The 27895-nt window shown below is 50.4% G+C and overlaps 1 protein-coding gene across 11 annotated transcripts in view; it reads right to left on the bottom strand.

Annotated features, from left to right (window-relative positions):
• The window catches only part of AGAP1 (ArfGAP with GTPase domain, ankyrin repeat and PH domain 1), a 519827-nt gene that overhangs the window by 121324 nt on the left and 370608 nt on the right, over positions 1–27895 (bottom strand). For 8 of the 11 annotated variants that reach the window (XM_074364534.1, XM_074364535.1, XM_074364536.1 and 5 more), the window contains one exon: positions 902–1063. The exons of the other annotated variants lie outside the window; for them this stretch is intronic. In XM_074364534.1, the coding sequence (XP_074220635.1) occupies positions 902–1063 (162 nt within the window). The remainder of the gene's footprint in view (positions 1–901; positions 1064–27895) is intronic. 11 annotated transcript variants of the gene reach the window in all.

The raw sequence follows: 27895 nt of genomic DNA, 5'->3' as shown, positions 1-27895 counted from the left end.
GCAGTTCTGAACAGTCAGACAATCAGGGTGCTCAGAAAACGTGTGGCAGAAAGAGAGAAAGAAAAAGATGTACGCGCCGAAGGCAGTTTGGCACATGCGGAATCCTTGTCGGAACCAGATTCTCTCACTCTTGTTGGCCTCACAGATAACCATTCATGTTACACAGCAATGTTCTGAAATTTTAATTTGCCTTCGAAGTATTTAAGTTGTTTATCACAACTGTATTCATTTCACCTCCCATAATGTGTATGTGTGCATATGTGACTGTGTATCTCAGCTCACATCCATGGAATAAAAAAAAAAAAATGTAAGTCCATCTGAAGGAGCCACTTTAGAAAGATCACGCCAGGCCACCCCTGAGCATAAAACCTGAGGACTCCACTAGTCAAACAAGAGTCAAGACTACGTGTGCCAACGGGAATGCTAACCGAGCTCACAAAACAGAAGGACTGACGGACAACGACAGAGGGGGCGTTCATCCTCCCACGTTGCTGCAAGCCAGGGTCGGAGCAGCTGTCCTACTGGGATTCAGACTAGCCGCTCTTGGGGCAGACTCCTGCATTAGGAGGCCACGGTCCCCACGGGAGCATTACGACACAGCACAGCGCGGCTGCAGCAGACACCGTTCGCCCGGGTGCCGAGGTCGGGCCAGACCAAACGACTCAACCAGGCACACGAGGGGGACACCCGTGTCCCCAACGACCAGGCAACATCTGCCAGGAGGTAGGCCAGCTGATGTGGGTGAACCAGTGAGCGGCAGGGTCCTGGAGCCCCACCTTGTAAACAAGAGCCTGCGTGATGGTGCGCTGCTGGCTCTGAGGGGACAGATTTCACAAATTAGAAGAACAGAAAGTAACGTTCAGAAACGCGGACTCCAGCCCGCAGCCCCGGGAGGCCTTACCGTCGGCGGTGCCGGAGAGGCCGTCGGCTTTGAAGTTGCTGGTGCTTTTCTTCCTCCGGTGCTTCTTTCTGTTGGCGTGAGGGGAGGGGGGCGGGTCGAGCTTGGGGCTGGTGGTGCTGGAGATGCTGGGGCTGGAGCACACGGAGTCGCCCAGCCCCGTGTCTGCCACCGGACCGGAAAAGGCAAAAGAACGCAAAGGTTAACACTTACAAAGTGCACTTCGCCAGAACACTCCCGCAGAGCTCCTCCAGGGTCCTACCAAGCCCTGCAAGCAACACCTGGTCTGGAGGCCCAGGGCGCCCGCGTGAACGGGTCACGGCACCCCTTGCGCTAATGCGCCACCGGCCAATCGAAAGCAGCTCTCATTTCTGCATCGTCTTTATGCTACGGAGAATTTGAAGTTCTCTACTTTGCACGACCAGAGTTCTGGAAAAGGGAAGTGGGAAGCTCACGTCTTTTACTGGTTGATTTTTCTCTTCCCATAATTACCTTCATATATTAGGAATGAAAAAAAGACACTTAGGAACACACATGAAAGTGTCATCTTAAATGGGACTGTGTGTGTGTGTGCACGCGGGAAAGGCATTGACGATTCTCTTTCTTCTACTCCCAACATTACGTGCAACCGCACGGCAGTTTATTCTCGTGGGAAACGGCACACCACCTCTCTCTCTCACCACGTCCAGCAAAAGTGTTTGGAGGCCCCCGTGGCTGACCTACCAATTTTTGATTCACAGATGCGATACACATGCACAAATGTGGTAATTCACTGCAAGTGAAATTCTCCATTTACCACGCCTGTTTTTACTTTATCCGAGAGAAGAACAAAATGCTGTTAGAAGACCTGAATTGAACGTGTAATTTAACAGAGTGAAAACGCACACCAAGAACGGGACGGAGAAACACCATCCAAACACCCCGAAGGCCTAAGAATTCTTTATTTTGTGATTCAGCATCTTTGTAACTCAAAAGACAGCAAGTTCTGTGCAATATATTTCACTCACTGAAGGAGCGTGCTTTTGGGCACCTGCTGTGGGCCGGCCACTTTTTTAGCTGTTTGGGAGCCATCACTGAGAAACACAGGTGACGGCTCCTGTCTGAGCAGCACTGACACGGTACGGGGGCCACCACCCAGAGCTCATCGCAAGGTGGTGGGTGCTTGCTGTGCGAGGGGAAAGGATTGGATGGAGGGGTGGGGTGGGGTGGCCACTGTAAACAGGGTGGACAGGGCGGGTCTCACCGAGAAGGTGACATGTTAGCCAATATCTGAAGATGGGAAAGGCACGAGAAAGTGAACACGTGGGGGGGAAGGACATCGCCAGAACATGGCCCTACGACCAGGTGAGCATTCCTGGGGTGCTCTAGAGACAGAGACAGGACAGGTGACGATGGAGACTCACAGGAAAGGGCATCGGAGAGGGGGAGGGCTCTGCCTCGGGGGGGCTTGCTGGTCACTGTCAGGACCCCCAGCTTTTACTCTGGGGGAAATGGGGGGCCTCTGCAGGGTCTTGAGAAGAAGGATGGCATGATTCCAAATACAAAGATTGACTTGAGGTCAAACTGAATTTAAAATCTTTTAATTTTGTGAAGCTCTAGAACATTTTATCATTTATTGAAAAATGTTTTTTAAAAAACACTCTTTTGAGATGCACATCTGGTTTCAAGAATGCCCTCGGACGCAGCTCCCTGCTATCCTGAGACCAGCGACTCCTTGCCCATCTTTGCACGGTGGGAGGGTCAGCCTTCCTTCCATATTCCCATCCATGTGGAGGAAAGGATGGAGCTCCTCCTGGGAGAAGCTGCCTTGAGGAGCCTGGGACTCTACGTTGACTCTGGAACCACAAAGTAGTCATTTCTTCTGTTCTCTCTCCAACTGGCCGCCTGCTCTCCACTGAAGCCACACTCACCCTTAGTCTGGTCCTTACCCCTCAGGCCTGGATGGGGGCACAGCTAAGTGCAGAAGGGCTCTCTCCTGCTAGCTTTTCACCTTCGAAGCCGTCCCAGTCTTTTATAATATGAATTCTTACACGTCTTTAAAAAATACTAGGTCCCAATGAATATCAGACAAAAGCTGTAGACATACCTGAGAAAAAAAGGCTACTCTAGTTACTAAGTGAGCCCTCTTTCAGAGGGCTGAAGAGCTGAGGGATGTTGTTAAGGGGTCCAGGCTCATTTGCTGATCCTAAAGCAACCCTTTTAGTTGGGAGGGTATAGCTCAACTGGCAGAGCACGTGCTTAGCATGCACAAGGTCCTGGGTTCAATCCCCAGTACCTCCTCCAAGTGTAAATAAACAAGTAAACCTAATTACTTCCCCCACATAAAAACAACAAAAAAGCAAACCTTTTACATGTGAGTCAACGTTCAAACCTTACAATGAATACTTTGTACATTTCAAATATTTTCTGCCCATGTTTCAAAAGTTGTCACCCTCAGACCCCATCTTCTCTGATTCTTAGTGTTAAGAGCTCAGCCTATGCCAGCCATGGTGACAGGTCACAGGGAAACCACTGTCACAATGACTAATGACTGCACCTCCCTCTAGTCATGGAGGCAGACAGGACGTGCAGGCAGGACAGCGGTCTCTGCTGCAGCAGGGCTGGGGTTTTATCTTATTTTTCAGTTTGTTCAGTTTTTTAAAATTGAAGCATCATTGTTTTACAATGTTTTAGGTATACAGCAAAGAGATTCAGTTTATATATATATTTCATATATATATATAAAAATATATAAATGTTCCTTTCCAAATTCTTTTCCATTATAGGTTGTTACAAGATATTGAATACAGTCCCCTGTGCTATATAGTAGGTCCTTGTTGTTTACCTCTTTTATATACAGTAGTGTGTGTATGTTAATCCCATAAATTCCTAATTTATCCCTGGCCCATCTCTTTTCCCTTTGGTAACCACAAGTTTCCTATGTCTGTGAGTCTATTTCTGTTCTGCATATAAGTTCATTTTTATCATTTGTTAAGACTCCCCACATATAAGTGATATCATATATTTGTCTTTCCCTGTCTGGCTTACTTCACTTAGTATGATCAGCTCTAGGTCCACCCATGTTGCTGCAAATGGCATGATTTCATTTTTATGGCTGAGTAGTATTCCACTCTGTGTGTGTGTGTGTGTGTGTGTGTGTGTGTGTGTGTTGTGTGTGTGTGTGTGTTGTGCGTGTGTGTGTGTAAAACGCTGGATTTCTTCTTCATCCAGTCATGTGTCAATGATAAAAGACATTGCGGCTGCTTCCACGTCTTGGCTGTTGTAAATAGTACTGCTGTGAACGTGGTGGCGGGGTGCGTGCATCTTTTCAAATTAGAGCTTTTGTCTTTTCTGCATATATGCCCAGGAGTGGGACTGCTGGATCACAGGGTAACTCTATTTTCAGTTTTTAAGGAAGCTCCATCCTGTTCTCCACAGTGGCTGCACCAGTTTTCATTCCCACGGGTTGGTATTTTATTATTTCACTCTGTCCCTCAGTTGTCCCCTCAATTCAATGCACAACGTTTATCCCCAACTATGCGTTTTAACCCTTACGTCATTCTACTGCTGTAACGTTCTCTCCCAAACTGACATTCCTCATCTCTGAACCCTACAGATCCTAGAGTTGAGGCTTCCTGCACTTGGCTGTCAGTTATCTGGATGTAACTGGCATGTCTGTTCCCCAGGCAGCTAAAGGTGCTCATTCCCTGCCCCCTCCGTTCAGAGCCATACAATGCTGAGCACACGGAGGATGCAGCAGTGTAGCATCAGCACCTGGATCCCTTCCATTCTCCAGCGGTTCTCTAGGCTGGGTACCAGTGTCGCTTTGTAAGATACTCAGAATATACGCAGAAGCTACACAGGCATAGCGGGCTCCCACTCACGTGTGGTGGCTCTATTTCTGGGTTCTCTGCTCTTCTCTAATCATCTTTCATCTCTCTGTGTCTTAACGGCACATGGTCCTGAACGATACAGCACAGCAAGTTCCCACGCTTTGTTATTCTTCACAACTGTCTTAGCTCTTCTTGGCTATTCTGAGCCCACAACTTTGTATATTCATCCAAATCAATGGAAAAGATATTAAACAAGGTGAGGTCAAGATAGAGCCCTGAATCTTCACTCACCAATCCACACCTGGAAGCTTTTGAGAGTGATCACTGAGTAAGCCTTAGATACACCATATTGTCTGTGCATCCAGCTCAGATACCTTTGAACTTGCCCATAAAGAAACCACAGAATGACCTGGTCAAATGCTTTGTTGAAGGCTAGATGGGTACCCAACTTACAGATATTTTTGACAGTTTAAAACCAATAAAGGGAAATACATTTTAATACTTTTTCTCCTTAAATGAAATACCCCTGCTCAATGAAACCACTGTTTCCTTTTCTATGTGTACACAAAGCACTTATTTACTGATCTAATTCAGAATCCTACCTGGGCTGGACTTTAAATTCACTGGCTCATGGCTCAGAATTCACCATTCTGCAACCCAAAATGACAGGTGCCTGTTTCTACACATCTCACTCCCAGCTGCAGAAAACTTGCCCCAAAGTAATTGGCAGGACATAGCAACCTCATTTCCAAGATTTCTGAGTATCCTGGAATATATGTAATTCATGGAGAAATTCCAGCCTCACTTGAAAGTAGTTAAGTGCCAATCTCGAGAAGGAAATACTTGGAAGTGATGACACCCGCCTTCCTCTAGGGGACCATCAGAGCCAACCTCATTAATATCCTTTACAGCCTTCTTTTTTGGGGGGCATCCTTCAACACCAGTGGGTCTATCCCCATGTGGTTCTGTATTTCCACTAATTTCCACTCACAACTGGGAACCCATGCCCAGCGACACCTGGCAATGTCTGGAGGCATTTTTGGGCATCAGACCAAGCGGGGTGGAGGTGCTACAGGTACGGAGTGGACAGAAGCCTGAGATGCCGAAAAATACCCTATAACATGCAGGAAAGCCCCGCCACAGGAACCATCCGCCTAAAGTGTCAACAGTAAGAAGCACGCGGAATCGAATGGCTCTTCAATTCTTCAACCTTTCAAAGTCCTCCTCCAGGATACGGTCTGTTCGTGCAAGTGCCTCACACCAGTGACCTTCCCAGAAGGTCACTTTACCTGGAACGAGCCTGGACCTCTCCTGGGGACACGTCTCCGCCCCCACCACAAAGCACACGGGCACGCTAGGCGTCCTCCCTGCCCCCAGTTGCTGCCTGCAGACCACTCCTTCTCGCCCAAGTCCAGCCCCTCTGAAGCTCATGCCCTGGAAGACCCCGCTCGCTCCCCAAGACCCCCAAGTTCCGCCCCTTCACCCGCTGACTCAGCAGTGGCTCACCTGCCCATACCTGTGATGACCCTGGCTCTTCCTGGACACTCTCTCTCCAGCATCCTGGCCTCGGGGGCCTCCCCTCCCCTCGGCCTCAGCACCGCTCTCAGGTCCTGACCCAGGCTGGCCACGGGCAGGAACTGCCCCCTCTGGGATCTATTTCCGCCCCCAACGCCCAGGCTCCCAGGTCACTTACACCAGGACCCTCGCTCAGGTCTCGTCCACCGACCCCGTCAGTCTTTGCCCACTAACATCGCACCAGGTCCCGTTTCTTTCCCTACCTCATGGGGGACGACATCACACGCGTTGCTCCCAGAAATTCCACCCTCGATACCCCCTCCCGCCACCTTTCCTGACAGAAACCCCAGCGCAGACCCTGCGTGATTGATCACTCCCACCCTGGCCTCGGCTGGAGGAGAGCAGCCTCCTCTGCATGACGACCCTGAGGCTGGGGGCGGGCGTGGGATGGGGGCTGACCCCTGGCCTGTGTTTCAACCCACTGCATTCGGGGAAGAAACCTGTTTCTCAGCCTCCAAGAGGTGCTCTCACCCCTCTCCTCTGGCCCCAAACACCCTGCACGTCCCCCCGTCCCCCAGAAGGACCCCGATTTTCATTTCACTGAAGATAAAAAAAACAGTAAAAGAAGCGATACGAAGAGGACACCCCACCCTCCTCTCCCTGGTCTCCTGCGCCCGGCCCCCGCCAAGGCCGCCCTTCCCGCTGTGAACGGTTCCACCCAGCGGCTCAGACCCTCCCCTTGCCTGCGCTAAACGTGTCGCACTGCTGCGTTATCCCCTGTCTTGAACAGAGCCCTCCCTGGCCCCCACGCCCTCACACAGCTGCCATCTGATTTCTGCTCCTCTTAAAAGCAAAGCTCCCCGAAAGCTGCCTTGAGGAACAGGAACGGGATTCCGGGACCGCGGCCTGGGCCACCAGGGCTCACGGAGAGGGGCAGGGACAAAGGCACCACGAGTCAGGCCCCAAGCGGGGTCGGCAGGGGAAAGAGAACAGGAGACTGTGGGCTCTGGCCTGGTCCCTGGAGGGAGGGGGGGAGGGGAGCTTTCAGGATGACACAGGGTTGTCATCTAGTCATGAAAGCAGAAGTCATAGTAACAAAAACAGGAAGCAGGACCAGCATGTGCCAGCCTCACCAACTCCCCCTCGGACAAGGAGGAGCACAAGTGGAGCTCACGACGCGCACCAGCACCTGGAGTCCAAGCAGCACGTGCAGGCTGAGGCCCCCACCCAGAGGACCATCGCTAGAGGCCTGCCCAACTTAGAGGCGTTCCAGCCATCCTGCAGGCGCGGGCGGCGCTCCCGTCACTCCCCACTCGCCTCTCCCCACCCCCGTCAGTGCTCCAACGCTGGGGTCCCGGCCTGGAGGAAGGACAAGTAACCACTTAGAGGTTGGGGGTCCACAGCGGGCAGGCTGGCGGGTGGGCAGGCACACAAGTACTCGGAGGAACCAGACGCTCCGGAGTGGGCTCAGTGGGGGCAGGCATAGCTCAGGGGTGGGCGGCTGGGCACGGACTGCCGGCTGCCAGCAGACGGACCACCCCGCCAGCAAGAGAAGGCTGTGTGCCAGGACCAGGTGGCGTCTGTGAGACGGCCTGGCTGCTGCAGCAGGACCGCCAACTACGCGAGGTACCTACAGCCGCGGCCCAGAGGCGGCGGTTGGGGTGATGAAATACGAGAGAGGCCAAGGAGGCAGGGCTGTGGTCAGAGAGGCTGGCAGGAGAGAGGCACACCCCCCCGGCCCCCCCAATCCCCGACAGTTCTTGAGGTGGGCCCGGGTGCCGGTGTGTCAACGCCAGGCTTCCAGATCTTGGGATTGAGAACCTCTCTCAGGAGGCGTGGTTTAACACTCCCCTGATTTAAAACACGAACAATCAAAATCTACTAGGCTTGCGCGCCGTGCTTTTCCATTTCCACAGACTCCTCTCGCCTGACAAGGTACCCCGCCAACTGGAGCGGCCTCGCCGGCCCCGCCCCAGATACAGAAACCGAGCCCAGCCGCGGCCCCGGGGACGCGGTTGGCTCCTCCTGCCTGAGCACAGGCAACGCATCCCGTTTTGCATCAGTTCCTGGGCATCGGGACTGACGGCACCGCCGACAGCCTTAAATACGGGAGGGGGGACAAGGAGAGAAGAGAGGTGTGCTGAATTACAAAGGCCAGCGCCCATTACGCCACTGCTAAACCGGCTTCCAGGGAGGGGCTGGAGTCCCGGGGACACGGCGCTGAGCCGGGAGGGGCCGGTCCTCCGCCGTCCCACGCACTCAGTGCCAGCCATTAGTTCTCCCCAATCGGGCATCAATGTTCAACGCACACCCCAAAAAACAGATAATACGAGCCATAATGCTAACAATCTGCAGCCTCTCTGAGCTGCAGCACGTGAAGTATGAGCCCAGGAAGCAGTTTCACTTTTCAGTCGGGGAGCTGACAAGCATGACTAGAGGGGGAATAAAATAACATTCCGTTCGCATAAATATCAAGCAGCCTGCTTGAGACTGATGGGCCAGGAATGTATTCTTAGCCATCATTCCGGCAGACAGGCCCAAGGACACTCATAACTTATTTTACAATCATTTAGTTTCAGCTCAAGTGGAAAACGTGACAACTTATCTCTGCTGACAAGATGCCACATCGAACCTTACAATTAACTCTCCTCCGATTATCTGCCCAGCCGATCATTAGCTGGGCCATTTTTGATGAGCTGATGCAGGGAGCTTGCCCCGGTGATCACCGTCAGTGCCAGGAGTGAGGAGCGGTTTCTGATACCCCAGCTGATATTCAAGTTGACCAGGCTGCGTGCCAGTGATTCCCGTGGCCGTGCTGCTCCCAAGTGTCTCCAAAGGTGCGCGGGGGGGAGGTGTCCCTCTGCGCCGCGCTGCGAAGGAGCCGGGCATCCCTGCCACTGCTACGACTGCAACACATACTGCCATTGCCGTAGCCGTTGCCACTGCCACCGCCACCGCGCGCCCCCGGCCCCGACTCTGGGCTCCGTTTCAGGGAGCTGTGGGCCCTCTGGAGGGACGCCGCCCACCCCTCTTCCTTAAGGAGCTTGATTTGGAGAGGGGACACCGTGAATTTGCTGCCGGGAGCCACCCGCACTACCTGGAGGAGCTACGAAGAGTCCCGAGGGCAGGCTGACTAATAATTTCTGATGTGTGGATGAAAGATACTTTAAAATGCATGTTCAGAAGCAGCCTGAGTCTCTATGGATTAAAAAAAAAAAAAAAAGAAACGAAGAAAAGGACCGTGTATGCATATTAGCCCCCGCTTCTCACCTTCACGTACACCCTGACTTATTCATTTGGCAGGATTAGGAACAACGTATTACTCAAAATCTTCTTTTTTATTTTTTGGTATGAAAAGAATTCAAAGTGATGAAAGACAGGGCTATTTGTCAGTGCCGAGTGGGGGGCGAGGGGGATCGCTCGAGGGCTAAAACCTTCCAAAAACTCGAGATGAAGTCACCTTGGGAGCAAGTAAATGGCAGCACCTTTCCTTCAAGACAGAGCTGACCCTCGAAGGCTAATTTGGATCCTTAATAAGGGCCCTGGTCCTTCTGAAGCTCGCAGAGAGGTGCAGGCTGGTAAATAAAGAACAGGCCACCTCTGCCATCCAAGGAAATCACAACATCCCGGCCTCTGTTAAAAGGTGAGTGTGAAGTGAAGTTCAAAACCTCGCCCCTTCTCACAGCCCTTTTGACGGGAGCTTTCAACAGGAGGAGGTTTACTTGAATCCCTGTCTCTGAAGATGTTTCAGAGCCCGGCGCATTGTCCGGTTCCCTTTGGCTCTCGTGGTGCTCACACAGAGGTACACGGTGTCAGAAGAAGGGGCAGCAGGGACACAGTGGGGGGCCCGGGAAGATGACAGGTGTTGGGGGAAAGGGAGAGACAACATGGTGTTAGACTGAGTTACAAAAGTGGGAGGAAAGGAACACAATAGGAGGGGCCAGCACGGAGAGAAAATCTGGGGAGAAGTGCCTCCTCGCCGGGCTGCGTGCAGCTGCACCCAGAGGCCTCTGCAAATGAGGCCGAGCACGCTGGAATTGGGCTTCATTTGCACGAGGCCCGGACTGGGTGAAATGTTTATATAACAGCCTTAAAAAAAAAAAATAAAAAAGCACAAATTCTGATCACTAATGAGGGTACATGTTTTCATTTCAAGGCAATGAAAATGTTCCTCAACTGACTGCGGCGATGGTTGCCCCACCTGTAAATATACTAAAACTACTGAATCGTATGCCCTAAATGGGGGAGGTGAATGTGCTGTAAGTTTTATCTCAATAAAGCTGTTCGAAAAAAAGGGGTGGTGGTGATTGTGTTAAATGCTACAAAGCAACCCACCAAGGAAGACAAAAGAAGACACAGGACAGACTAGCAAGACGCAGGTTCGGAGTCAGCACAGGGGCCCGAGGGGGCCGGGGGAGACTCAGAAGCTGAAGCTGAGGCCGTGCACAAGCCTTAGGCCACAAAAGTTGAGTTTGGGAACTGATGTGGCTGCCAGGGCCTCCAGCCACCTGCTAGGACCTGGTTCTATGTCTCAGACAAATGGTGGACCCTGGAATGTTCTGTCCTCCTCTGAGGGAGCTGTCCCAGCACCCCGCCCACCGTGGCGCAGAGCACATGCCGGTGGGCAGAACAGCCTTGCTCCTCTCTAGTTCCCTCAATCCCCCCATTCCTGAGTCCCATCCTCTGCCCCCCGACCTCCTGGTGCACGCTGTTTCCTTGGCCCCTTCAGCATCTCATTACCTGTCCCTTATTGCCCATCACGGCAGCCTTTGTAAGGGTATCCTGAGCCCCTTTGGATTTTCCTCATTCCCGATGGCCAGCCTAGACTGCTACCATCACCGCATTTGCGGGGAGAGAAAGAAGAAGGTGTGGTCACTGGTGAGCGGAGAGCCTGAGGAAATCAGTGTGGGGATGGATGCCTTTGGGAACACAAGTCAGGATTTTACATTTAAGGGTCAAAAATTAAATTGTTCTCTAGTTGATTCTGAGCTGAATCAAGCTACACCAAGTTTAAATGAATCCAGTGTATTCCGGAAAATGTAAAGGCGCCCTGAGCACTACTGTTAGATGGAAATGAAATCACTTCAAGAGACCCCTGCTTCTCTCCAGCCTCATTTCTTTTTACATAATCAGCCATAGCCATCTCTCAGGTTGGGTGCTCACGGCTGCTACATTACAGGGATTCTCCTTCACAGGCTGAGCTGGCTGGGGAGAGACTGAGAGGTCTAGGAGAAAACTCAATTAAACAGAGACGTTAATTAAATGAATGATCCCTCTTTGGCAACGTACATTTCCCGTCTTTAGAAACTTGGCTGTCTCTATTAAAAAGTCACAGGGAATCAAATTCCCAACTCCTGCACAGGAAATGGTCCCGTCTGGGGCAGGGATGGCCAGCCTCAGCTTGGCAAGGCCACGGCGGGCTCTGTCCAGGGTCCTGAATACATTCAGTTGGTTCATTCTGTTCAAGGTACAGAAATACATCAAAACAAAGCTGTTTCTTCATGACACATCCTGCTCTTAATCTACTGACATCATGTGGTTTGAAAAAGTAGAGCAAGAGCGTCCCCAGCTTTAAGAAAACCTGACATACAGAAAACACACAGACTGAAAACAGGAGGTAATTTGGTTGTGACATAACTTCCCACTGCTCCAGGGTCAAATGTCAAAAAAGGTAAATAATCTAATGAGCAGAGTTAGACTGAGTGTGCTTAACTATTTCCCTACTGCTTCGATGGGTTCCAAATTTTTGACCATAAATCAACCCTTACATATACTTTTAATATTTGGAATTATTACATTAGGGCTGTTTTCAAGGGCTGGGTCCAAGAAATGAGTGTCTGTGGGGCTCTGGATACGTGCTGCCGGACTGCTCCCGGGAGTTCTGTGCGCCCCAACCAGCAGGGTGTGAGGGCATCCAAACCATCAGGGCCCCAAAGCCTGGGCACCGTCTGCTGGTGAGTTCGCATTTCAGCCCCTACCCTGCCCGTGTCCTGACGAAGAGGTCCACAGTCCTCAGAACGACCAACACCAAGTGGCATAAGAGGGATGAAGGTAGGGGCAGGGAGAGAATCCATGGGAAGGAACAGGCACGGCTGGGGAGTAAGAAAAGCAGTTCAAAACCCCACCTGGCTGCATGGCCAGGTCGTTCATCCCTTTTGGCCTCAACATCTCCACATGTGAAATGGACAAAACAGAGCTCCTGAACTCCTGCCCTCAGCCCCACACCCCAACCTGCTCCTTCTCCATCTTGGTCAACAGCAACCCCACCCTCCGGGGTGCAGGCCAACAGCCCATCCATCCTAACTCCTCCCTTCCTCTCACGTCCCACACCTATCCAAGGGCACGGCACCACACGTGCTTGGACTGCGTGCTCAGGGTGGTGGTGACCAACTGGCAGACAACTGGACAGACAGACAGACCCACTTACCTACATCAGGCTCCCTTCTAGAGCTGTAACAATGTAAGTAAGTAAGACACAGCTCTTGCCCTAGAGAGCTTACGTTCTAGTGAGGGGATGTTATCAGTACACACACAATAGACACAGACTCACACACACTCACTCACACACTTAGACATTAGAGGGGTGATGCTAAATGCTGAGGGGACAGGGAACCTAGGTGGGGGTGGGGGGTCACGGGGATGCTCTCAGCCTCCCTTAATCCTGAAAACCATGCAAACACAACCACAAAAGGAAAGGTTTTTAAAACAATAATCATCCACAAATAACAAATGTTGGCAAGGATGTGGAGAAAAGGCAACCCTCATATACTGTTGGTGGGAATGTAAATTGGTGCAGCTGCTATGGAAAACAGGATGGAGGTTCCTCAAAAAACTAAAAATAGAACTATCATATGACTCTGCAATTCTACTCCTAGGTGTCTATTTGAAAAAAACAAAAACACTAGTTTGAAAAGACACCCAATATTCACAGCAGCATTACTCACAGTTGTCAAGACAAGGAAGCAACCTAAGTGTCCATCAACAGATGGGCTATCTATCTATCTATCCATAAACATACATACAATGGAATACTACACAGTCATAAAAAATAAAGGAAACTTGCCGTTTGCAACATGGATGGACTTGGAGGCTACCATGCTAAGTGAAATAATTCAGACAGAGAAAGACAAATACTATGTATCATTTTATGTGGAATCTAAAAAAAAAAACAAACTAGTGAATAATAAAAAAGAAAGACTTGCAGATATAGAGAACAAACTAATGGTTACCAGTGGGGAGCGGGAAGGGGAGGCTCTAGGAGGGGCAGGGGTTAAGAAGTACATTTCACCATGTGTAAAATGAGCAACAAGGGTGCACTATGCAGCACAGGGAGGGAAGCCAATGTTTGTAACTATGAATGGAGCGTAACCTTTAAAAGTTGTGAACCACTAAGTTGTACACCTGAATCTTATCTAACACTGTACATCAACTATGCCTCAATTTAAAAAACAAAGAAAAAAACACAATAATCATCCAAATAAGTTGACACTAAGGACGCTCAACACAGAATTGCAACACAAAAAATGCAAGTTACTGACACCAAGAGAAGACTGTACATTAGGCGGGGGGAAGTTCTGGTAACTGTGAGAGAGGATCTGGGAGGTTTACTCTTAGACACGCCGCACTTAAGGCTGGACAGACTACAGTGCAGACAGCAGACGGCCCCCGATTCCCATGGGGCGGGAGCCCAGGGCCAGACGGCCGGCACTGTATGTCCTACCAGCCCCGCTCTCCAGCTCCCACACAACGCTGCGTCCTTCATCACCTTCTCAGTGCTGTGCTACGGTTCTGGGGGATGTTCCTCTCACGTGGTGGTGTCCTTCCGAGTTTTAACTGCTTCATGTGTGCCTAGAAGCCAGTAGGTACTAAACACCAAAAGCAAGTGCTCAGTAAACAGTCTTTCAAAAGAGGAAGGGGCCAAGACACAAAGTGCAGCTCAGAGGACACACATTTGAGTACAGTCTTTGCATGCCAAGAGAAACAAAAGCCAGTACCTCTATCACTGTATATTTTCAGACCTGGAGGTTTTAAATATTATGAAAATGCCAGCTGAAAAACATCTGTATTAAATATCCTTCCAGTTTTGAGCCCTTTGGAGAATAAATTATTACCCTATGAAGACGATAAATTATATCTTCTTTTTAAAAAGATCTCAGTTTCCCTTGGGCATCATCACTTGTAACGGTTTGTTGTTTGAACTCATTTGAATAAAGAGCCTGAGACTCAATGGTGGCTTTTTTTATTTTTTTGGATGAAATCAAATGCTAATTTGCAAAGTCATAGAAATAGTATCTTCTCAACATTTACAATAATACTTGAAAAACTTCTTGGTCTATACCATTTCACTATTGTCCCCTGAACCGTGGGACAGGAGGTTTGGCCGTGGTTCCCAAGCCTTTGTTGACGGTGGGTGGCACGGCCGGCAGAGGGGTGAGTGATGGTATCAGGTCCCTCAGACGTCCGGCCACTTGAAAGAGAGGCCCCGCGAGTCTCAGAAACTCCATTCCTTTCCGCCACACCTGGGCTGTAACAATTGCCCCAGTCAATGGGCTGGAGGCTACTGAGTGGGGCTCCCTCCCTCCTTAAGCCACTCAGCCCATGGGGGTGCTTGGCAGGGCTGGGTTCCACGGATAATCCATCCTCAGTGGTCTTGCAAAGAAAGCCCTGGAACTGGAGGGGGGCAGCCAGCAATCACTGAGGGCCAGAGGTGAGGAAGCTCACCACGCGGAGGGGCATGACCTTGACTACACACTCAGGGAGCACGCGCACCTGTGCACCCAGACGCCACTCAGCAAATAACTACCCAGCGCCTGCTTTGTGGGAAGCACAGGTTTAGGCCCAGGGAAAATAACAGAAAGATACTACACGTTTGAAAAACAGATGCAATTAACACTGCAAAAACCGAAGAGGCTAATCCAATGGTAATTCCATATTGCTACACTGACACGTGGATGCAGGAGGTACTCAGAATACATTCACCTAAATTTGCAACATGAGCTGCCTTAGGGACCTGTTTTACACCCACACAACCTTTTAACAAAATAAACACCTTTGATGAAAACAGAAAAAAGACTCCATATTTAAGTGTGAGGATTTGTTCTGTGATTTTTTTTTTCATTTTTTTGGAAAAGTGGGAGATGATTTCTTTAGCTGCCACTGAAAAGAGACTACTTCTCTTTCCCGCTGTTTTAGGGGTTTGGTAACCTGCTGCTGATGCCGGGAGACGGTGCTACATATTTTACGTCGATTCCAGGGCGAGGGTTAACCTCTACCTTCCTCTGCCTGAAAACTAGAGATTATCAAGCCGCTCAAGTTTCTCACTAGTGGCAGGTGAGTGCTGCTGCTGGACGTTCATTTGAATAAAGAGCCTGAGACATACAGGTTGTCTGGAATCAGTCTGGGGTGGCGTTAATGAGATGAGACTCACAACCTTACGCTTCTGATAATGCTGTTAAAAAAGCTGTATTTAAATACGAACCGGGTCGCAAATATGCATTAGGCCAGATGACAGAAGGTTCCCCAAACTGGATGGCAAGTGAACAGATCAGAGGGGGCTGTTTTCTTTCCACCCAGAATCTGTAGTTCAGATTCCTCCTTCTTGTAAAGGAGCCTGACAGCTTCCTGCATTTGGCAAGTTCTACGTTCTGATGGCATAAAAACCACCCAGTCCAAGCAGGGACTTGGCAGGCTGGCCTGGTGTGATGCATCTGAAGCCCAAGATGCTGACCTCCTGGGATATGAGGGCATCGCTGATTTTCTCCTGGAAAAAACTGAGTAATTCCCAGGGCTGGTACCCATGAGAACAAAGGCTGCCCCTAAGGGCCCTCAGGTGAGCCACACTCACTAGGGTGCCGTTCACCCTGTTCTGTCCGGAATGGTCCCAGTTTATGCCTGTTTCCCAGGATGATTATTAACAGGTGGTCCCCACCACCGTCATCCCACTCCGCCGTCATTTCTGAAAATGACAAAAAGAACAAAGTTCAAAGGAAACCTAATAAATATGACTATTAAGCTTTGGGCAAGTAAGAGATTTCATGAAAGTCAAAAAGCTACTCCCCAAACCTGCCCCCAAACTTCTGTTGAATCTCGTGACAATCTCATGTCAATCTCAAATCGAAAAACACACCTGGGATGTGTAAATGCTGGAACAAGTTTGGAACATGGCAGATAATTTTACCTTGCCTGGAAATCTGTCAAATATGCTTGGGATAGCTGTCTCCACCAATAACCCCACGGATGAAGACACCATGAATAGTACCTCCATTCAAAACCGCAGACCAAAGATCACTTCATTCCTGAAGCGCTGCTTCAAGTACCTTAAGCCTTTTTCAGTAATATTGGCCAAATGAGTGACTCCTATTTTGTCTTTTGCACAGAAATGAGAAATCAGACTGTAACCTCTAAAATTAATGATGGTGTTTAAAAACTAAGATTAAATTACTCCTGACAAAGAGCAGTTAATAATTCAGCATTCATTCCAGAACATTCTTTTCAAAAACGGACTGACTTCATTTGTACTACTATAGTTTTATCATTTTGCTTCTAGCCCTGTCTTGGAATTGGGGCTTTGTCCTGGCAAAAGTAAAATAAAATGCAATAAAATACAATTTAAAAAAAAGTGGAGATCCTGAGTTGGATTCGCTTTGAGCTCAAAGCATCTTTATCATGGCTAAAATTTTGTCAATATGGTTCAATCAGATACGACGGTGGATCTTTGGGGAAATTGCTGTAAAATAAAATGAAAGATAAGATTGTGTTTCCAAACATAATAACTGACATTTCTCTCTTTTTCCTTAAGCAGAAGCCCAGCCCCCCGTGGCTGATGGAAGGGTCAGGGAAGGGTGCAGCGGCCCCAGACGAGAAGTGAATCTGCCGCCTGCTATTCATCAAAGAATTGCTCATCCCCATTCTTCCCTACTGCTGTCTTTTATCCCCTGGGGGGAGGTTAAAAGAAGCAACTCCCCGCCAGCCTCCCCAACCAGGATGAGGCCTCCTCCCTGCCTCCGCGGCCCTGCCAGGCCCCATTCCTCAGGAACACATTTCTTTTCCTCCTCTTCCCCTATTCCTGCAGGTTTCCAACCATCCATCATTTCCTCTGGGATACACCCCCGCCAATGGCTCCTGCCCGCACACTGGGTGATGCCCTATACAGCACAGCCGCGGCTGGGACTGGCTGGCTGTCTCCTGCGCACCCCTGGGATTCCATCGCTTGCTGGGGTGGAGGAGACTCCAGGTCGCCACCAGGAGGGAGGGCTTTTAGGATGCCCTGGGCACAAGACTGGAAAGGCCTCTTACCCTACGTTCATCCAGGCCCACTGGGGTTATGACCCAGGTCAGAGGCACACACCACCCTGGTTCCCACGGTCTCAGACTCCAGCCCAGACATGTCCCGACTCTGAGTGGCTTAAACTAGCCAACACCTCCCTCCATTTCCTGGGAGGAAGGGCTCCTGGCAGCGGCTTCGCTGCTATTTTTAGTTATCCTTTTCTGATTCCTCAGCTCTGGCTCAGAAACTGAAGAAATAAGTGTAAGTATTTTCCACCATGAGATTCAAGTGAGCTTTCTATTTCTAGATCTCAGGACACTTTCTCTCGGGTAAAGGTCCCTTCCATCTTTTCCATCTTCCACTTCCGCACGAACCGAGCCTGACCGTCGGAGCTGCCGCTGCCTGAGTCCCAAGAACGTCCCGCGGGCCGGGGAGGCTCAGCTCGGCCGGGCTCGCGCGGGCCTGCCCGGGGGTTCGCTCGGCGGGGCCACACGGCGTACCCCGCCCTCGCTTCCCGAGGGCGCGTGGGGAACGCAAGACAGGAGATGGCGCCGTCGGTGAGAAGAGCGCGGCGCGGACGGGCTTCTTGTGCGGAGTGAGCGCGAGAAAGGAACATGCAGGCGCGCTCCCAGCGGCAGATCCGCACCGCCCTGGGTACTCGGGCATTTAAGCACCGCCCTGGGTACTCGGGGCATTTAAGCACCAACCTGGGTACTCGGGGCATTTAAGCACCTCCCTGGGTACTCGGGCATTTAAGCACCGCCCTGGGTATTCGGGGCATTTAAGCACCGCCCTGGGTACTTGGGGCATTTAAGCACCTCCCTGGGTACTCGGGCATTTAAGCACCGCCCTGGGTATTCGGGGCATTTAAGCACCGCCCTGGGTACTCGGGGCATTTAAGCAGGGCTGATTGTGAAGAAAGAGAACAAAATGATGATATGGAGACAGTGCAGAAAAATGGGCCGAGATGAGGCATAATGAGGAGTTTCACAGTATTTTCCAGCTCTTTGGAAACACAATGCCCCATCACCACTCTCTTTTGAAGTGTTATGGCTGCCGTTCTTACAAATTCAACTTTCATACATGGAAAAAATTAATAATGAAATTATGGAAGTGGTGGCCTGCCTGTCTCTGACTTCACACCTGGAACCTCTCGGGAACAGGCCTGCTTGTCCAGCCGTGTTTGTGTGGGCAGAAGGGGTGGTCAAAACTGAGATTCAGAGCCTTGCTTCTGGTCCAAGGAGGTGAGAACCTTCACTGACTACTAAACACTGCAATTTGGTCAAAGCCACGAATGCTCAGCTGGGATTCATCCTACCGCGGACACTTCATGGTTGCGAATAATTCCACTTGTTACGGGTATGGAGTTAGCCTTCCAGGAGCCAGGACAGGCTCTGCAGAAAATCACCTTGAGTTTATCTGGTTGCTCTGAATTGAACTGGGTCTCCCAACGTCTCTATAATTTTCTTCACTGTGTGGCAAGTGGCAGGATTGGAGCAGGGACCCAGGTGTCCTGACCCTGATCTGTTTGCCTTCCCAGGGTCTGGCTCTCACACCCACTCCCAACCCCGCCAGAGCCTCACATGCCTCCTTCCTGCCCTGCTCTTCTTGGTTCTACCATTGCCAGTCAAGAACCACGCTTTTTTGATAAAGTTTCAACCTGAACATGTCTACCGACAAAGCACCAGTGGACAATCTCAAATGCCTGTCTCTTTGTGTTTTTTCCGAACTCCAGAATTCATATTTGAGATAACTTTACTGAAAACACTTTTACATAAATAATATGTATTCATTTCTACCAGCTAAAAGAGAACAGGGAAAACAGTTAAAATCGTGGGTAACTCCCCTGCCCCACACCCTTTCCATTCTTACACCTGTGCAGGCGGGCGCACCCGCAGCCCTGCCCACAGCCAGGCTTCTGTCTAAGCATCACACACACGGTCCTCACCCGCTGTGTGACCTTGGACTAGTTATTCAGACTCGCTGAGACCCAGCTTTCTCACTGAAGGTGAGGACAGGAGCTGCACCACACAGAACTGCAGTAGAGGAACAAAGGGCGTGCCTGCAGCAGGCAGCCCGGGGCTACTGCATGGTCAAGGACATTCCGCTGTTCGTCCCTTACACAAGCCCGAAGGCAAGCTCCCTGGGCGGATCCCAATGGAGGCACACCCTGTTCAGGGCCCTGGGAATAGAGAGGTGAGCCAGACAGAGTCCCCTCTCCTTAAGAAGCTGAAATTCTAGAGGGGAAGGTGGCAGATAATAAAATCAATGAGTGAATTACAAAGGTTGGAAGGTGAGAAGTAGTGTGGAGAAGAGGTCTGGAGTGACTTTAAATCAGGGTCACAAGGGCCTCCCAAACAAGGTGCATCTGATGGGCCACGAGGGCGGGAGGCCATGGGTGTAGAGGGAGAGGCTCCCAGCACAGCATGTGACAAGGTCCTGGGGTGGAGGGGACCACATGACAGTGATTTTGAAGCTGGTTCAAGGCACAGAGACACCTAGTGTTAACACAAAGATCTTCCCCAGTTATTACACGGAAAGCCGTATTCTCAGGGCTCCATGGCATCCTTTTGTAGGAAGTTACTGTAATGTCCTGTCAGAATTTTTTGTTTTGTTTTAAAAGCAAAAAAGCTTTTTTGCATTTAAAATTTTTCTAAAATGTAATGTTCTATAATTAGGGCAAATGCAAAGTTACCACTGCAAAGTCTGACTTAAGGGATGGGGAGCTAACCCAGCGGCTGAAGGCAGGCAGGCTACTGGAATAGGCTGAAATACGCATGACTGACACCAGTGCGAGGCTGTGTTCTGGCCACGTGACGGACGGGCGCCACGTCCGCTGACTGGTGGCCCTTTCACATGAGTACACCTGTTATCCACGCTTCCAGAAATGAAAGAACTTTAAAAGTGGAAAACAGAGTATAATCAACACACTTAAGGAAAAAATGAGTATTGTTTGAAAGGACAAATAATTTCTTAAAAAAAAAATTAACTGCCCAGGAACTTGTATTAACACGATTTGATTGCTAACACTTTGGCTTAGAGTCTTGCCAGCGCCCCCAGAAGACAGGCGTGTATAAAAACCAGGTGCTGGTTCAGGCCATAACCCAAACCTTGACTCTGTTAGGTGATATCATAGGATGATAATTTTTCCAGAATGTGTGGCCTGGACGGCTGCTGCTGGCTTACAAATCTCATCTAGGGGCCTGACCTGCACGTCTCGCTGGCATTACCACTGCCTTATGATTGATGGGGGCCTGACGTGCCCCCGGACTTCAATTTCGCTCCACACCCTCCACCATAAAGGCGGCTCGCAGGGAGACGGTGAGGTGGCGCATCTGCACACAGGCTTTCCCGGACATTTTGATGTCAAAAGAAAGCAACACTCAGACGGAAGATTTCTGGGGATGTTTTGGGGAGTGGAGACGTTTATTTTGCTTCCTGCATCAATGCAAAGCCTGGTATGAAATGAACCCAGAGCTGACAGCTGGCTGCAAGCTGAATTTCCGATCTTGTAAAATTAAGCTTAAAAACTTGACGTATGTTTTCCTGTTTGCTAAAATTATACGATACATAGAAAACACTTGTAAGGTAACGATGCTTTCCTCAGTTACAATTTCAGAGTCCAGCCAGGGATATATATTCATAAACACTATGAAAAATCCAGTGCCCCCGTCAAGAGATAACTGGTATGGTTGTGATCTTGACTAAATGCTGCAGGGAGAGCTCTCGTGTCAGAGCTGAATTCCTGAACTACAGACGGATGGAAAGATCAGGTGTGGGAATTGTATGATGTGCTTATCAATAATATCAAGCTCCCCAACACTGTACTTTAAATTTAATTATAATTATTTTCCTGTAAATAAGTGCACATTTTAAGAGACTCTGAAATACAGAAAGAAACATTCCCCTGCAAATGTAATAAGATTTTTTAAAATCCCACTGCGGAAATAATGTAGCAATTAAAATAGCATTTATAACTAAATATGTTTAAAATGTTTCTTCATATAAAAGAGTAAAATTTTAAGTCATTTAAAATAACCATCTGTTTCCTCATGATATAAAAATTTTAGTATCATTGTGTAATTAATATTAATATCGCTTTCTGTTAATAATCTTATCTGTCAGATAATAAAGCAAAGATGTAATGAAAAATATATTCATTGAAACAAGTTGAAGAATGCAAAACCAAAGTAATGTACAAATACTAAAGGAATAACTACACAGAGGATTTGAAAATGACGATCTGTACATAGCTATCTGTCAACTGTTTCTATCAATCATCCATCACCCTACCTACCATCTCATCCGTCCATACGTCTGTCCACCTACCCTTTTGTCTGTCTCCCTGTCCCATCCATACATCTATCCGTCCGTCTGTCCGTCTGTCTGTCCATCCACCCATCCATCCGATCAATCGATCTACCAATCTGTCTATCTGTCTGTCTGCCTGCCTGCCTGCCTATCTATGTACCTACCCACCTCTCTATCTATCTATCTAGTCTACCTATTTCCTTCTGCCCATCTTACAATTACTTGCATTTTTATAACCATACCTCCCCCATCCTCACTTCCACTCCGTTTTCTCTTATTGGTATCTAAAAATGTTTTAGCCCTTTAGGTCTTTCCCTCTTTGCATGCATTTGTAAATGCTACAATGGGAAGTAAGGGAGGGATGGAAAAAGATCTAATCAAATTTTATTCTAATGATTGATAGTCACCAGAGAGACTGTACAACCGAAGTTCCTTAAGCTACTTGACTCCTACGTTGAAGACCTGAGCAAAGCGGAGGAACACAAACCGAGTATCTTCCTGGTCCAAGTGTAGTGTAAAACCATGGGGAAAAGTCCTATATTGCTTAAAAACATGCCGTGCTACAGAATCAGATGCTCTAATGTCGCAGATACAAAAGCACACTTCAAAGGTCACTTAAAGTTTGCTTTCCAGTTGGGAAAATGGCGCATACACTTGACGACCATGTTTATGCTGCCCCACCCACACGGGATTGGATGCTGGGGTAGTGAATGATGCTTTCCAGCTTTTAAAAAAAATTACCCTAAAATGGGAAGTCTGTAACTAAAACTGCTGGGACCAAAAAGCAAGCAAGCAAAAAAGCAAAAGACTAAATAATTTTGTACAATTGTAAACTTCCGTATTTTTAAGAAGCTTTAAAAATTTACATTAAAAACACATTGCTGCATCGAGGCCAATGAGAAATGATGTTACCCAAAATACCACCGGGAGGAGAAAGGCACGTTTCAGGCACCGTTCCACCAGAGACTTCTCGACTTCCAGGAGAATCATGGGCTGCTGGGCTTGGACCACCCCACTCTCCCCTAACCCACCTCTGCCTCGTCTCTCTACACCGAACCATCACCCATGCTGACTCCAGAGTTAGCCTGTAGAGTTACGTCACTCCCCTCCCAGAAAACCGTGAGGGCACTTGACCACCCAGGCTCAAGTCCCAGCATTTGGGGAGCCTTCTTCTCCCCCTCCTTCCTCTCCCGATGCCTCACCTCCAGCTGTTTCCCCCTGTTATCCACCACACACATTGTGTCCCTCCCAGCCCTGGCTCACACACGCTCCCCTCCGCCTCGGATGCCCACGTGCTCCCTGCCCAGCATTTCAGCCGAAGCAACATGTCTGTCTTCTCCGGGGCCGTTTCCAAATACTTCCCGGGCACCGCTACCCATGATAAAATATACTATGTGTTTGTTGAATGAATTGAGGGATAAATGGCTTTTAGAGTCTCAGTGGGAAGAATGCTTAGTAATTCACATATCTGTAAAGGACCTGACTTCTGAAAGTAAACGAGGAGTTCTCAGTCCGCCCCTTACTAACTCACTGTGCTTCTCACCACAGGACCAAGGACGCTACAACCCGTTTGCTTATCGGTCAGCTGTCTCTCTTCCTTCCCACTTCCAGAGACCCAGGAATTCTGTCATGATCCCTGGCTCCACTGCCGGGCTCAGGGCTGCGGGTGACACACCATAGGTGGTCGGTAAGTATTTGTGAAGTAAATGAAGTTATATATAAAATTAAATAAATGCTGTGAAATGCACCTCCTGTAGATTATCCTACTTAATCCAGCACTGATTTTTACTTACGATTCGGAAATAGGTTGAGATCACCGAAGGCAGGAAACTCAGCTTTAAACTCTATCAACCAATTTCAAAAACACACATCGCGTGCTTCCCACGGTCCACTGATCCTGTTTTCAGTCAGAAACAAACGTCACGATCAGCCTGCTCTGTTCCACGTCAGGGGCACCAGCTCCGCTAGGAACCAGTTTCCAGAGCAGCACACAAAGCATTTTGTTTTTAAAAAGTCTTAAGAATTCCAAGAATTTTGTCATATGAAGCTGGCAGAGTTCTGGTAGCTCATTTTGCAAGCCCACCACACCACCCCTGTCACCACAGAGCTGGCTCCTCTTTGGGGACGTGCCAGGGACCATCCATGTGTGTTCAAGCATGGACTCACAGGTGAAGTCAGTGCATTTACTGAGCAAGGATGACACTGTGACAATGTGCGGGGCGTGGCTCCAGGCCCAGGAGGATATGGGGACCAGAGGACCCTGAAGTACTCCCTGCTCGTGGAGGAGCAGGCCAGCAAGGAAGCAAGACGGGATGGTTTCAGACAATATGACATGGTCCTGGGATGGAACGCGGCAGGGACTTCTGTGCCGGGTAGGAGAGAGGAAGCAGCAGGTGCCGAGGAGGCCAGGTCACAGTAAAGTGCAGGAAAAGGCGTCTGGGGAAGGGGCGGATGGGCCATCTGGGGCCATGTGGACACCAGGAGCTGAGTCTCGAGAGGCAGGGGTGAGTCACCTGGATCTGAGAGGAGCGGCAGGCTGGAGCCACGGAGAGGGAAACGTGGACGGGTTGGGTAGGGGGGAGACCTAACAAAGAAACATCAGGGGCAGAGCAGCTGGGCTTCATCAGCCGGAAATAAAATACCAGGGAGATATTCCATGCGCAGTGGGACGACACCGGGGTGTCACGCGGGGGAGGGGCAATCTGGTTCATGTTCGTCTTCTTTTAAAGATGAGTTTGGCAGACTTCGGGGAAGCAAGAATAAAAGGCAGGAGATGAGACAGGGCTGACAAGGCAGAGCAGCAGTGGGGCCAGGGGACACGGGACAGGGAGGCCGATGGGCGGCCAGCACGCATCCCGGGAAGTCGAGCTCGGAGAATGAACTGCAGGAGCTGATCCTTCAAGGTCAGGTTAAGGGAAGACCCACGCACGAGAGGCTCTGTGTTTGTGGCTTGAACGACTGGGAGAAGGAGGTGGTGGTGAGACTGGCGAGAACCCAGATTCTCAGAACGATACCTGAGGTTCTGAACTGACTCTACTGAGGGTAGGTGAGCTGGTCAACAGCCCCCCAAGGGGATCGTTGGTTACACGTGTTCAACAGAGCAGGGGGCGGTCAAGGCGGCTATGCGATCTCAGGAGTCTTCGTGGTTTAGAGAGAAGGCCAGGCCCCCTGGAGTGGGACGTGCAGGGAGGGGAGAGGCTGAGTTCCAAGCAATGTAACTGATCTGAGGTCTGCAGTGCAGAGGCATGATCTAAGGACCAGAGAACAGCGGGAAAACCCAGAGAACGTGTCATCGGAGAAGCCAAGAGAAGAGAGGGTTTCTAGCAGATGGAGCAGTCAACTGGGCTCACCATGCTAGAATAAGATGGCCAACAGCACCACAGAGCGCCCGGGGTGGACAGGGTGGGTGGCCTGGCCATGGGATGGCAGCAGCTCGGGGATGGAGGACAGGTCGGGATGGGTCAAAGAGAAAGTGCCCGGTAAGTAGCTGGAGACGGGCAGTGTAGGCAGGGGTCCTGGGAGAGGGCGCGGAGAAGGGAAGCTGAGGAGGGGCTGGAAGGTGCAGAGGACCACTGGGCCAGGATGGGAGACGCCAGAGCAGGCCTGTCTGCTGAAGTGAAGGACCCAACAGCCGGAGAGCCTGACGGCACAGGAAGCAGACAGGATGACCACAGAGGCGGAATCCGTTGGAAACAGAGGTGATGAGTGTAGAGGTGCGAGGGGCGATGCTCCACAAGGGCAGGGACGCCCCGCCCCTTGTGGGGGCAGGACGCAGATCAGAGCTGCAGCTCCGGGTGCGGGTGGGGTGTGGGGTCAGGTCTGGGAAGGTGACTGAGTGCCTCTTCCTAATTCATCGGTGAAGCAGAAAGAGGGTCACCGGGTGAGGGAGAAAGTAAAAGATTCGCGAGGAAAATGTTTGAAACAGGCATTTTGAAAAAATTACGCAGTATGATATGACTTTGTTACTTTGTGCCAAAACTGTCACAACTCCTTCCTGCAGCCACAAACCACCGTTCCGAGTTCAACTCTCTGGATGTACACGGAGTGACACTCCCACTTCTTGTGTGACTGCCATTCACACACAGGCACACTAGCCCCTCTCCCTGCCCCTCAGAAGCGTGAATCTCAACCCCTGATGCACACTGGGAACATTCCGTGCTCAGGCTTCACCCCAGGCCCAAAGAAGCCCATCTCCGGCCCTCAGCCCCAGGAGCCAGCATTTTTACAAAGCTCCCTGCAGAGCAGGACGTACAGCCAGGTGTGAGCCCCTCTTCCCCAGAGGCCCCTCCTGCCCCCAAGTGTCTCAGCCCCCCTCTCTCAGATGTGGGCTACAGGGTGCACTCAACCTCCCCACCCCCCGCTGCGGACACCTCCCAATCTGCCAGCATCCCTCTGGAAACGTGGCCCCACAGGAGAGGCCTCTTCTCTCGGGGCAGAGTGAGTCACAGCATTTCAGCAGAGGAGCCACGCCCCGGGCGCCCGGCCAGATGGGGCTCCCCATCCTACCCGCGCACAGCTGGCCGGCTGACCCTGACTGTCGGATGTGCATCTCTCAGGTTCCCTCTGAGAGCCCAACCCATTCTGCGGCCTCCGAATAGGGCGGGTGCCGAGATTACGCCTGCCGTCCACCTGTCCTCACACGGGCAGCAGACGACATGCCCAACAGCCAAGGCCGCCCGGGCCTCCCTCGGGTAGTGTTCTCGGCGGCGGCCGAGCCTGGCGGTGCAAAGAGCGGCCTGCTCAAGGTCAAGACACAGCCTGAGATGCCTGTGGCCTCGGCCATCGGCCTGCTGCTACCTGTTTCCTCATCAAGGCGCTGGTCTCTCAGGCCCTTGCGCGGGCGAGCAAGGAGTTTGGACAGCCGTCACCTAACGTCCCCCGGGGAGGAGCAGCAGGACGGCGTGGAGCCAGCTACGCCCTGTGGCTGCTGCCTCAGGAGGCGTCTGGGGAGCTGAGCTGAGTCTCACTGTGAACAAGGCACTGCCTTTTCCTTTGGGAAGGATTATGACTGAATTCATGGTGGAATACAGCAATGATGGCTGCAAGGGCCCACAGACCACGAGTCTTCATTGTCCAGACTAGGGTTTCTTGACCTTGGCGCACTGACACTTTGGGGGGACTGTTCTTTGTTGGGGGAGCTGCCTGGTGCAGTGCAGAGATTCAGCAGCTTCTCCGGCTTCTACCCACTCAATTCCAGGAGGTCACCCCATGACAGCCTCAAATGTCTCAAGACACTGCCAAATGTCCCCAGGGGAGGGAAAAACAAAATCACCCTTGGCGGAGAACCATGGGTCTAGATGAAGATTCGGAGGGCCAGAGGGGCTAAAAGACTTGGTCCAGGCACTCTAGCAATTGGTAACAGTATCCTTCTCGACCACCTGCTTAAAATGATTTCTAGACTTTTGCCAGACACGGCGGGGATTGCTGGCCTTCAGGCATGAAACCTCCCGCTCCCCGTTCTGGTATTGGGGGCAGCATTTCTCCTGGTGAGCACCTGCTGCTAGAAATAGCTGACAGGAAGGCATGGAGACAAAGAACAAAGTAACAACGTTCTGACTGGGAGGAAAAAAATACACCTTTGACCCCCTGTGGCCAGTTACCCTAGGAGGCTTCTGCTTCCTCCCTGGTCCCACGCAGAGAAAGCAAAGCAGGTTCTGTGCATAGAAGGGAACTGGGGTCACCCCTCTAATTAGGCCGACCAGCCTGGTGCGGGGAACAGACCGCGGCGGCTGAGACAGGGAGTGCCCGGCTTTGAGATGAGAGCCCACGGGCCCTTCAACACCGCGCTAAGCGGAACGTGGATGACAGACCCCCGGGAATGTTTTTTGAATGCCAGCCAAGATTCGGGAGGAACTGATGATAAAGGAAAAATTCAGGATAAGTGAGAAAAGGCAAATGCCTCTATTTCCTTAAAAGGCAAGCTCTAAGAAAAGACAAATACTTTTTATGATACATTGCTTGAATGCAAAGAATTCATTTCTCCTTTAAAAGAACAGCAGAGGGGAAAATGATAAGCTTTGGAAATAGAAAGACCTGGGTTTGAATTTTGGCCACGAAGACTGCGCTGTTTGAATCTCACTTATCAAATGGGGA

The sequence above is a fragment of the Camelus bactrianus genome, chromosome 5 (assembly GCF_048773025.1).
Source record: "Camelus bactrianus isolate YW-2024 breed Bactrian camel chromosome 5, ASM4877302v1, whole genome shotgun sequence".
Classification (NCBI taxonomy): domain Eukaryota; kingdom Metazoa; phylum Chordata; class Mammalia; order Artiodactyla; family Camelidae; genus Camelus; species Camelus bactrianus.
Note: the sequence above shows the minus strand (reverse complement) of the source record. Positions and strands in the feature narration are given on the sequence as shown.